Consider the following 11,087-nt stretch of genomic DNA (forward strand, 5'->3'; position numbering starts at 1 on the left):
GAAAGTTTAAGCTTGGTTCAGCTTGTGGGACGGATTCAATATCCGTTCAAAGCTGGGGATATATTCTAAGCAGACTCCATCTTGGATTCGTATGTTTAGTACAGGCCGTGTGGTTGAGTAATTTCAATCCTTCAAAATCACTATGTGCAATCCGTTTTTAAACCAGTTAATATACCAAAATATGTTATTAGTAGCTTTTTTATTTTGGATTTGGTGCTAGTTTGGTAAATATTGCAATATAATTGTAGATTATTTGGTTGTAAAAAAATGTACCCAACTTGTAGTATTATCTAGGCCTCCTAGGCTAGGCCTAGCCCATTTGACGGAAACCCAGTGCTATTTGTAGGCGGATAGAGAGGGCCGCAGGCTAGTTTTTAGTGGCATATCGCCGACTTATTATAATCAATGTGAAGCCATATTATTATTATGTTTAAAATGTTGAATCTATATCCACTGGATTATGGATATATATCGTCGGATATTTAAAGAAAGGCCTAGGCCTAGACCTTTTTATTTAATTAATTTAGGACTATATTACGGGAAATTCTTTGCCAAAGAAAAGAAAATACGTTGTGGCTGTTGGAGGTTTGTAAATATATGACAATAATGTAGCCTAGGCTAGGATAGGAAGGACTGTGGAAGGATGAGGTAATTTGGATGGTCGTACATATGATATTTATATATACAGTATTGTGTATAGTAGTGATCATGGCGACAAAATTTAGGATGACTAAAGTTGACATTAAAATTATTTAACTATGAATAGCTCATTATTGGTGTTTTTTTTTTCTTTCAGGTTTCTAAGAATAAACTATCCGACTTGTGATTCATCTTGTGCTGCAAAAACAATCCTATTTTGATATTTGTAAATTGATGTACGTAACAGACGTCTTTAAAAATAAAAAAAAAATAAAAATTTTATTATCGCGATGATTTAACTCAAATATTGACATATATAACTTGATATTTTAGCCTGAGCAAGCAAGATAGTTTGATAGGCATATTTTACTTCGATGTAAATAAGATATTACATGTTATACTGTATGTAAAATACTTTTTTGTAAATAAAATTATTTAATGGTGGTTAATTTATTAACTTGTTAATTTGTTTGTTAGTTATGATGTTATACTATTAATTATTTAGTTAGTAACCAAAGTGGAGTGGATTCGTGGCAGTTGCAACTTGACTGTAATATGCATATATATAATAATATTTACTTCTTCTTGGATAAAGTTAAAGCAAAATAAGCAATAATAAAAATTAAATATTTATTTTGCCATAAAGAAAGCAAAAACTAAACATACAGTACTATATGTACAGTAATACCATGGACCTATAGGTCCATAGTAATACATACTGTAGTATTGAGCACCAGTAGCAGAGACGTCTGGACAATCGAATATAATCGTTATCAGCTGTCTGGGTACCCAAGGCTAGTGCTAGAAAATGGCGAAAATTCGTGTATTCATTCGCCGTCAGCGAAATGAATCCGGCACTTTTCTCATCAGAAGCAAATCAACAAATCCTTTTATCAGTTTGTTTTGATATATAATCTGGATAATATATATTAAAATGGCCTTGGTTCAAGCATGTTTAACAGGTAAAATCAGATTTTTTCCTACCTAGGCCCCTTAGCACTGCGGTACCCTACGCCGTGTGGGGGAACCGATCTCGGCAGTATTTCTTAAGTAGCCTATCTTTCGTAAAATCCTTAGTTGAATTTTATTAATATAAATTTAATTGTATGAATATGCTATTTAAATGTTATTGACATTTTTTTTTGCTGCATTTTGTAATTCCGCACTACTTGCTTTATCGCGATTCCAAGATGGCGGCAATTCAAATTTTGATTTGGTAATAATTCGCGAGGTCAACCACTTTGCTGCCCGACTGTCTCCAAGTCTCGTTGGTAGCGGATCACATTTTATCTTTTGCCGGTGTATTGTTCCGCTTGATTCAACATGGCCGACGGTAAAGGTGAGGTTTGCAGTAGTTTGTAAAAGTTGCATAAATGAGAATAATCTATTAAATATGAATACTTTTTGTAAGAGAATTTATAAATGAATGTCATTTGAATGTTATATTCAATTTTAAAAACGTAATGCAATAAAAGAGAAGGCCTAGAATGCGTTATTATAGAGATTAGGCTAGGCCTCCGCTCGCCTATAAAAACGACTTCATTTTTATAATATGCATGGTCGGTTTACCGCATGACCTCTGGTTGCCACCGATTTCATTGGTGACTTGAAGCATCTAGGCCTAGCTAGTAGTAGAGTAATAGTAGCGCTAACTTTGAGCTTGCAATTTCTTTCCATGGCATTGTGAGTCTAGCTTTAGTGCAAAAGAAAAAATGTGATTTGTTGGATTTTGCATTTCTTGGAAATATGCCATCCATGAATGTTCAACGAAACATGTAACATTTCAATAAAACATTTGTTGTTGAGAGGTTAGTGAATTGTTCAGGGTAAACTAAAGTCTATAGGCCCAGTCAGGACAGGTTATAATATTACCCGCTATCTAGCCAATTTTGTTAACATATAAAAAAAATTGTTCTATTTCAGCCATAGCAGAGATACCTCTTCGTGAAGTGAAACTTGGTCAGCTACCGAAGTGGCTTGCAACATGCTCCTTCACACCAAGTGGAGTGAAAAATGCTGTTGTTAGAAGTGCGTATGACAGTATTTTTGTTCTAATCTTTAAATTATAGATTGGTGTCAATCTGAATGGTGTTCAGGTTTTAGAGACTTGGCAATGTATAGGAAAATTGTTATAATGCACTAGTAAAGAGCTTACAGCATCACCTCTCATGTTGTTGCGAGTCCGGCTGTAGTGCAATAATAATACTTGCTCAAAAGACATCTTGTTATCAATTAGTTACAAGTTTGATAGACAAGCAAGTTACATTGATAATAAAAAAAAATAAGGATATACAGGTAATTAAATAATAAATAATATCTACTTTACTTAGTTCTTAAATATGGTATTCATAGATTTCTGGCGGTACCATACCAAGTACATCAATGTGAGGAAAGCTAACATTGCTCCTATTGGCCAATTTGTAGCGTTAACCATCGGACTAACATATATATGGAGATTCAAGAAAGAAAGTGAGTTTATTTTTCAAAAATGTTATACAGTCAACTCTCCCAATACCGGACTCTCCCAAAACCGGAATTCACGAAAAACCGGACTTTTTTGGAGGGCCCAATTTGTCCCTATTCTAAATGTACTGTAATTTATTATGAAAACCGGAATACCCAATTCCGGAATCCGGACAAATTATGAAGTACAAAACATGAAAATTAGCGTCTGAAAACCGGACTGACAGTTAAAAAACTCCAAATATTTACGAAAACAACGTAACATCGTCGTCGCTGACTCGGATTCAATACATTCACAATATACAAAAGCTTTTAACCATACCCTGACCATGAAGTGCGCGACGTTTCGCGGTACGATCAAATAATGTTGCCATGGAGCGCTACACTGTGATTGACAGGTCAGTTCATTGTTAACCCACGAGGCGGCAATTGCTTTGTTGCGTATCGAACTGCGGTGGGCTAGGGCTTTTTCACATCGAAGCGCAATGTCTTAATGTCTATCGTTTTTTAGCAGGGAGTTGTTAACAACTCCCTGTTTTTTAGCATATGAATTGTTCAAGTTCAATTTACATTCCACTTTGTGTCTTTGTTTTGTTTAAATTATTGTTAAATTCACAATTGCAATAGGACTTTAAAAAGGAATTGTTTCACTAAAAATGTGCATCATTATAAATTTGGAAATCATTATGGCAAAACGTAAACGGACTGAACTTGACTTAACTAGTGTTAATAAACTTTGAAATGTTACCAATTAATTATTGTGTCATTGCTTGGCTCATTTACCTAATCAATTTTCATCATTGCTATCAAATTACGTCAAAATAAAGGAGCTTAAAAAACATGTGGTCCAGGTGTGGGCGTTTTTATTTGATTATGACACCTCTGCACATGCGCATCAATCAAAGCCCCGCTTTGCTATTTTTATCACCCATGCTGCTGCTGCTAGCTAGCTCACGAAAAAAAAACCAATAAACAGACCGAAATTATGTTCACCGTACGTACGTAGGCCTTTTTGCCGTTAAAAACACATTGAGAAAAAATAATTTACTATTGTAACATGTTTTATTGGTACAGTAAATAATGTAACTTTTAAAAAAGGTAAATTGAATATTAATATTAATAAAGTAGGCCTAGGCCTATCAGTATTTATTTAATTAAAACTAGCTTGACACAATCATAGCCTAGGCCTTCCCTACGCTAGACCGCACCGGGCAGCATTCCGACCGGTGATTCAAAGCATTTTCAGTGACAACGTGATGACTTTAAAAATATGTTTTCAGGAAACCGGACTTTCGAAAAACCGGAAAATATATGCCCGCCCAAGGGTGTCCAGTATTGGGAGAGTTGACTGTACTATCAATTTTAAAGTATTGAAAACAATTTTTTTTATTTCTGCTGTTTTATCTTTTTATAAATCAATTTTGCAGTAATTCAAAAGCAGTTTCAGTTTTATGTTAATGAAATTCAAAATAAAATGTAATTTTTTTTCAGAGCACCACAGAATCAGAAAATATCACTAAACTTAAATAACAGAGTGAGTATATTGGATAGATTATACATTAACTTAATAATAGTTTTTAATTTGCATTACTTTTGAGCTTGCAATAATCTTTATTATATTACTGCGAGTCCGGCTGTAATGCTAGAACAATACTTGTTCCTTACGCAACTTGTTGATGTACAGTAACATGTTTGTGTGAAAAGGCAAGTGACAAAACCTACTTGTTTTTACTTCAGACATTAAAATATGTCGAAAAAGGCTTAAAACTGGCACCCATCTCCACAAGCTGTTTAAACCATTTAGCCATTATTTGTTGACACTCACTGATACTGTATGTACTAACATTTTTGGAGCCACTATTTACATCACTGATTATGTAATTTTTATTTTACAGGACACCACAAATTACTGAATTATCAACTGATAGACACGTAGATTACAGAATTAAAGAATTGACTATATTATCATAATTACCACTGTTGCAAATACAGTTCGTTTTTGAGTGAAAATCCATTAGTGTTTAGTGGAAATCCGTCATTATGTATCATGTACGTTAATGGATGTTAAGAAGATCTGACATGTTCATTATGGATGTTAAGAAGACCTGACATGTTCATTAGGAAGATGTGGCATAGTTTTATGTATGCCAAGATCTGTATGTTCATTATGGATGAGAAGAAGACAATCACTATGAATGCTAAGAAGTTCTTATTCATTACAAAATAATTTACCTAATCCCATAAAACATTCTTGCTGTGAACTGTTAATTATTAGCAATACAAGTTGTTATAAAGAGTTGTATTAAAAACAGATTGTTTATGTTACCTCAATAATGTGGTTGTTATGTGTGTATAATATTTGTACAGTGTTAAAACTATAAATTACAAGTACTCCTAGTTTTGGCAGGTACTGAGTCAGGTTATTGGGCAGTCTTAATTTTATGGGCAGTCGTAATTAAAATTTCCAGTTTTTCCATAAATGTAGCCACCTGGAGAGCACAGCACAATGGTTGTTTCACAGAAATTAACTGAGCACAGTGAAGGAAGGACCGGTTTCTATGCATTCTTTCCCATGTAAGTAGGCTACAGCATTATTTGTATTCAGATGGTTTTCAATTGTCATTCCTCAATCTACACTGCTTATTTTGTTTATTTGAAATGTATTACCATATATCCTCCGGTATAATCCAACTTATGGTCTAAATCCCACCCTTATTTTGTCTGATTTCACAAACGGGCATAGTCCCAGTTACTGACTTTTGGTCTGGATGTAGGCCTCTCTATAGCCAGTTCAGATGAGTTTTTAAAAGAAACGCTTACCAATTAATAGGCATAGTCCCACCACCCAAAGTCTGCCCAATTTTTTAGTTTTATACCAGAGGATATAAGATATTGTAAAGTATATTTTAAAGTAATATAACAATGTCTGTGTATAGCACACAACAGGCTGTGTTGCAAGTACTGTAGTTTCATAAGTTGTAGGGCCTATTAAATGTACATTCTCTTCCAGTGTGTGTTTGTTACAATCTTAAATTGTAAAACAAAGTCATATTTTCATGTTCGTAAGGTTTATTAAATAGATTGTTTTGGCTATGATTCACTGTACAAATATTATATAGAAATAGATTAACAAAATATTTTCTTTCAAAATGTCCAAACTGCAAATCTATTTTCGGATTGCAGATTTCATAGCCTCTTGTACAAAGTCAAATTTCTCTTGCGCTTTTGGTTTAGCTTTAGTGTCATTCTGTCCACCTACAAAATCAAAGCCTGCACTCTGCCTCCCTAACTGGAGAGGTAGAGCACTGGTTCCGCTAAGATTACTGGTAGACAGCTGCGGAAACATTGCAGCAATTGAGTTTTTATCTAGAGATTGCTGCATTTGCAGTGGAGTACTTGTTTGCATTTGGTTCAAAGGTGTTCTTTCTTTTGGTCTTCCACTCGCAATTTTAACGTCAGTTTTAAAATTTAATGAGGTTAATAGATCACCAATGTTACTTTCATCAGATAACAGATCATTAGAAGAATATGTTTTCTCTGGTTCTTTTACACAACCCTCAATTGTAGTAGAGGGATTTATACTAGAATCAGTTTCCTCTATCGAATCTTTAACATTGGCAATGGTATCCCCTTGTTTTCCATTTTGTCCAATAATTCTTGGATTGTCTCCATAACGTAAATTATGTCCTGTTTGCAAGTCCATGTTTTGTCCACTTAAAGGTATTGTATCAGCACTGTCCACACTTTTTTGTGTTTTCTCTCCGTCTAATTTATTTATACTTTTGTTTTGTTCTATTACCAAATGTGTTAAGGTTTCTGAATGTGGCAGATTGCTCTTCGCATTTTCCGGATCCTCTTTGGAATGATTAATTAAATCTAAGTTGGAAAGTAAATTTTTATCTAAATCTTTGATACTTGTATCTAAATTTTCCATTGTAGCTGGTGATACTTTTGGTTGTTGAGTTGTTAGAATGTTTCTTATTTCGTCCTGTTTGGCTGTGCTTTGGATTAGGCGTAAAATCTATTGAAAACAAAAATTAAATCAAATTTACAATACAAATCTAACCTTTTAGAATTCTATCTACTAATCAGTGTCACCTGAAAAGTATTTGAATGACCCATAGCCACTTTAAGCAAAACAACACAAAACTTTCCCCCTCTCTTTTCCATATCTCCCGATTCTCCATTTCAACTAAAGATATCGCATTCACCTTTTTGGCTTTTGAAACGGCCTGTTTGCTAGTTTCTTGAGATGAAATTATATCTTGTAAAGAACTGTGTAGTTGATGAATGTCATGTCCTAGTAGATCGGTGTTTACGAGACGTTCAATAGCACATAGTGCCCTCTATAGAAAACAATATGTAGAAGTGATTCCTAGTCATTTATTGTGTCATTTAATGTACTGCAAAAAATATTAAAGGTGAATATAAATGCTACTTACCATCTTAATAACATTTTCTGGGCGAGCAATTTTGTGGATTAGGAATTCCAAAACCTTATCACAATTCAGGGTATCACACCTAACAAACGAAACAGAGAAAATATCAATATATTGAACTTCAACCTGGCTAAACATTTGATTTTTTAATAAATGTTTGGTGAATTTATTAGAAAACTTCTAGTTCTACCTTCCTTCTAATTCGTCGAGTTCTTGACGAGAAGGAATAGACCTGCCCTCATTGGTAGTCACAATATCCTCAACACATTTAGCCTCTTCAATCCAATCTTCAACAACAGCAGCAGCTTGAAGTCTAATAATAAAACAATTCAGTTTAAAAAGTATCAATAATAATGTAGTCAATAGCTTAATATGTATGGCAGGTTAGTGGATAAATGTACATACTTCTCTGATAAAGGTGTGCTGCCGTTACTCAGATCACTGCTGATACCATCGGATGATCCATCTTCTTCCCATCCTCCCCCTGCTTTACCTCCTGTTAAAATAAGTTGAATGTCAAGTCAAGTCAAGTATCATTTATTATCATTTGTTTTAAGAAAAAACATAGAAATTCTGTTTGCTCTGTTGGCGGAGCACAATATCCAACAGACACAACACGAACTCAAAAACAAAAACATTACAAAAAAGTGTCTACATTATGTTTAAGGCTCTAATAGCTCCTGGAAAGAAACTATGACATTTTCCTGCTATATAAGCCATTTTAGTCTCATGTGCTGCCATGGACCCATACATATAAGCTAACATTGAGTGATTGACTTATTGATCATATTATATGGTTGACTTATTTACAATACCTTTATATGTTAATCTTGCTAAATCAGGATTTTCAACTATTGTACTATCTTGCTTTGTTGGTATAGTGACTTGACTAGTAGTGTGCTTAATTAAATCTCCCTTATACATACTCATACTTTCTGAGTAGCTTTTATTGGTGTCACCATGCATTGCTTTGTATGCTCTTGGTTGAGTTATGTTCTCTGTTGCAGAGAAGCTACCTGCTAATTGCTGAAATCCATTTTTAAGTTGATCTGTAAGTGTCTCTAAAAAATTAAAGTAGTAGAAATTATGTCAAGACCATAGAGATAATAATTAAACTTGACAGCAAAGTGAATATCTGCTACCTTACATCAGTTGAAAAATATTATTTAATATTCAAATACAGTACAACATTTAATAATTTATTTAATTTTTTCTATAAAAATGCATTCACACATTGATACGCTCCACTATGAGATGCAGTGGACTAGTGGTGTGCAACTGCTTGCGGGTGTGACTTCAATCTGGCATATCTGATTGGCTGATGTAATGCAGCCATATTCCGTGGTCCTTCTACATGGTGAATTAATTGAGCTCTGACTGTATTCAGAGTTCACTCTCTAGTTAATTATATACAGTATATTCTCTATGGTCAAGACAGAATTGTCAGTAAATGGTTTCTCTATCCATTACAACTTACTGACTTACTTTCATGTACTGTCTGTGTATTTCCAAATCCTCCCATTGTCTTTTTGGACTTGTTGACACCATATCCAACTGTGTTTATAGAATTTGATGTTGACGGTGATTTTTTCTCAGTGTCAAACAGGATGGATGACAATTGCTTGATAAATAAAGTACAATTATATAACTTTGTTTTTGCAATAAATTTGCATTTTAAATTACATAGTCCTTTTCAACTATTTTTCAATTATCAATAAATATGTGAAAGTATTGCATACCGTAGCAGCCTTTCTTACAGCAACATAAGGTGCATTGTCACAGGTAGCATGGGGTGGGCCACTATGCACTGAAAGAAAACAACAAAAATTAGATGTCATTTGGATGTGTATGCCCTTTGACATTTTGGAATACGGAATGTAATTTGTGGACGTTGTACAATATGCAGTGGTGTAACCGCTATGAGCACTCACTGGCTAAACCCAGAGGCCCTGGAGCTTATAGGGGCCCCTGATCAGTGCCCAGAGGAAAATTAAATTAAATGTCGACAATGCTAAAAACGCCTGAGACATCCAGCGTTAGAAGGTTCCTACACCAGGGGCATCAGGCCTCCACGTTATGCCACTGAAAATATGCCCTTTGGCCGTACAGTGAGTATGCCATTTGGACGTACTGTATGCCATTTGGATGTGCAGTAAGTATGCCATTTGGAAGGACAGTATGTCATTTGGATGTACTGTATGCCCTTTGGACGTACAGTGAGTATGCCGTTTGGACGTACTGTATGCCCTTTGGATGTACAGTGAGTATGCCGTTTGGACGGTATGCCCTTTTTGATGTGCAGTATGCCATTTGGAAGGACAGTATGCCCTTTGGCTTACATTATGCCACTTGAAGGTGTACTCCCGTTAGAGGTATAGTATGCACTTGAATGTAAAGTATGCCATTTGGAATTACATTATGTCATTGTGGAAGGGCATAATGATGCATCTTGAATGGAAGGACAGTGTACGCCATTTAGATGTACTGTATAGATGCCACTTGATGATAATACATACTTACTAGTTGCTTTATTAATACCAGTGGCATTGCGACGCAAACCAGCTGCAAAGGGTGGATGACCATACTGAACTACACGAATCATTACATTTAGAACCTGTAAAGAGTACAAAGGTTATACAATGAATGAATGCATTAAGTTCTCAGCTAATTTACTACTAGTTATAGATACACTACCCACCTTTAGTTTGACATAACACGACTGTATTTCTAGTCTATTTACCAGAAAATCAAGCAAAGCTAAAGTTTGTCCTGGTGTACCACATGTTAGATCTTGTAAAACAAAAGTAAAGGAATTTATTGAACTTTACAAGCCTCAAGGCACTCCCCAACCTTGAACTGCAAGATATTTTGTTTAATATTTCCTCCACAAAAAAATAAAAATAAATTGAGCCAAAAAAATAAAAATAAATTGACTTGAGCCAAAAAAAGAGGAGAGGGAGAGGTTGAAAGTTAGGGATGGTATTTGAGTAGTAGATATGTGAAGGATACTTGTGATTTCTTCATACAGATAACCTGGCGTTGGACTTGCGTCGTCTGATGTAGCTTTTACAAGCATGTTCATCTAAAAAATAAAACAAACATGTTCACAAAAAACAAAGAATAAAAACAAAATAATACTGTATAAGTAGGCCTATTCCATAAATTATTTGTTTACTTTTATTTGATAATTAAGGTGTTTTTGTATTATGTGTAAACGAATTAAAAAAAATTATAATTTTTTAAGCTAGGCCCGTAAGTACACATAAACATAATTGATTTTCTTTGAAATAGCGCCTGCGATAATCCTTTTTATCGTGGTCGTAACGTAAATATGTATCAAATCCGGCGAACACGCCTCGGCCTAGCTTTTATTGACGATTATACAGTGAGCAATTTGTTTTATTAGCTTAACAAGTCGCTCTGTTTATTCTTACAATAATATACCTTATTAAGAAGCAGAAATTTAGACGTTATCCCTGCCATTGTTAGTAGTTTCTCTAAATTTACGAACAACACCAATTTTACTCCAATATTCGGGTTTCCCTT

At 34.4% G+C, this 11,087-nt stretch overlaps 2 protein-coding genes across 3 annotated transcripts; one reads left to right on the forward strand and one right to left on the reverse strand.

Moving 5' to 3' along the window:
• Window positions 1-1,829: 1,829 nt before the first annotated feature.
• LOC140063499 (ATP synthase subunit f, mitochondrial-like) lies at window positions 1,830-5,374 on the forward strand. 2 transcript variants are annotated; one of them, XM_072109843.1, is made up of 5 exons: window positions 1,830-1,978; window positions 2,563-2,667; window positions 2,992-3,108; window positions 4,594-4,636; window positions 4,998-5,370. In XM_072109843.1, exons 1-4 carry the CDS (start codon window positions 1,963-1,965, stop codon window positions 4,620-4,622), a joined length of 267 nt encoding a protein of 88 aa, XP_071965944.1. In that variant the 5' UTR covers window positions 1,830-1,962; the 3' UTR covers window positions 4,623-4,636; window positions 4,998-5,370. The 2 variants fall into 2 exon arrangements, with proteins under 2 accessions (XP_071965944.1, XP_071965943.1); XM_072109842.1 differs by lacking the exon at window positions 1,830-1,978 and adding an exon at window positions 2,287-2,447 and having other exon boundaries at window positions 4,998-5,374.
• A 148-nt stretch (window positions 5,375-5,522) lies between these two features.
• On the reverse strand, window positions 5,523-11,084 carry LOC140063496 (AP-4 complex accessory subunit tepsin-like). Its single transcript, XM_072109838.1, has 12 exons — window positions 10,986-11,084; window positions 10,551-10,623; window positions 10,240-10,331; window positions 10,062-10,155; window positions 9,281-9,348; window positions 9,027-9,162; window positions 8,357-8,602; window positions 7,947-8,037; window positions 7,732-7,854; window positions 7,545-7,623; window positions 7,314-7,448; window positions 5,523-7,123 (listed from the first exon to the last, which is right to left on the reverse strand). Exons 1-12 carry the CDS (start codon window positions 11,022-11,024, stop codon window positions 6,269-6,271), a joined length of 2,031 nt encoding a protein of 676 aa, XP_071965939.1. The 5' UTR covers window positions 11,025-11,084; the 3' UTR covers window positions 5,523-6,268.
• Window positions 11,085-11,087: the final 3 nt, after the last annotated feature.

The sequence above is a fragment of the Antedon mediterranea genome, chromosome 1 (genome assembly GCF_964355755.1).
Source record: "Antedon mediterranea chromosome 1, ecAntMedi1.1, whole genome shotgun sequence".
NCBI classification, from domain to species: Eukaryota; Metazoa; Echinodermata; class Crinoidea; order Comatulida; family Antedonidae; genus Antedon; species Antedon mediterranea.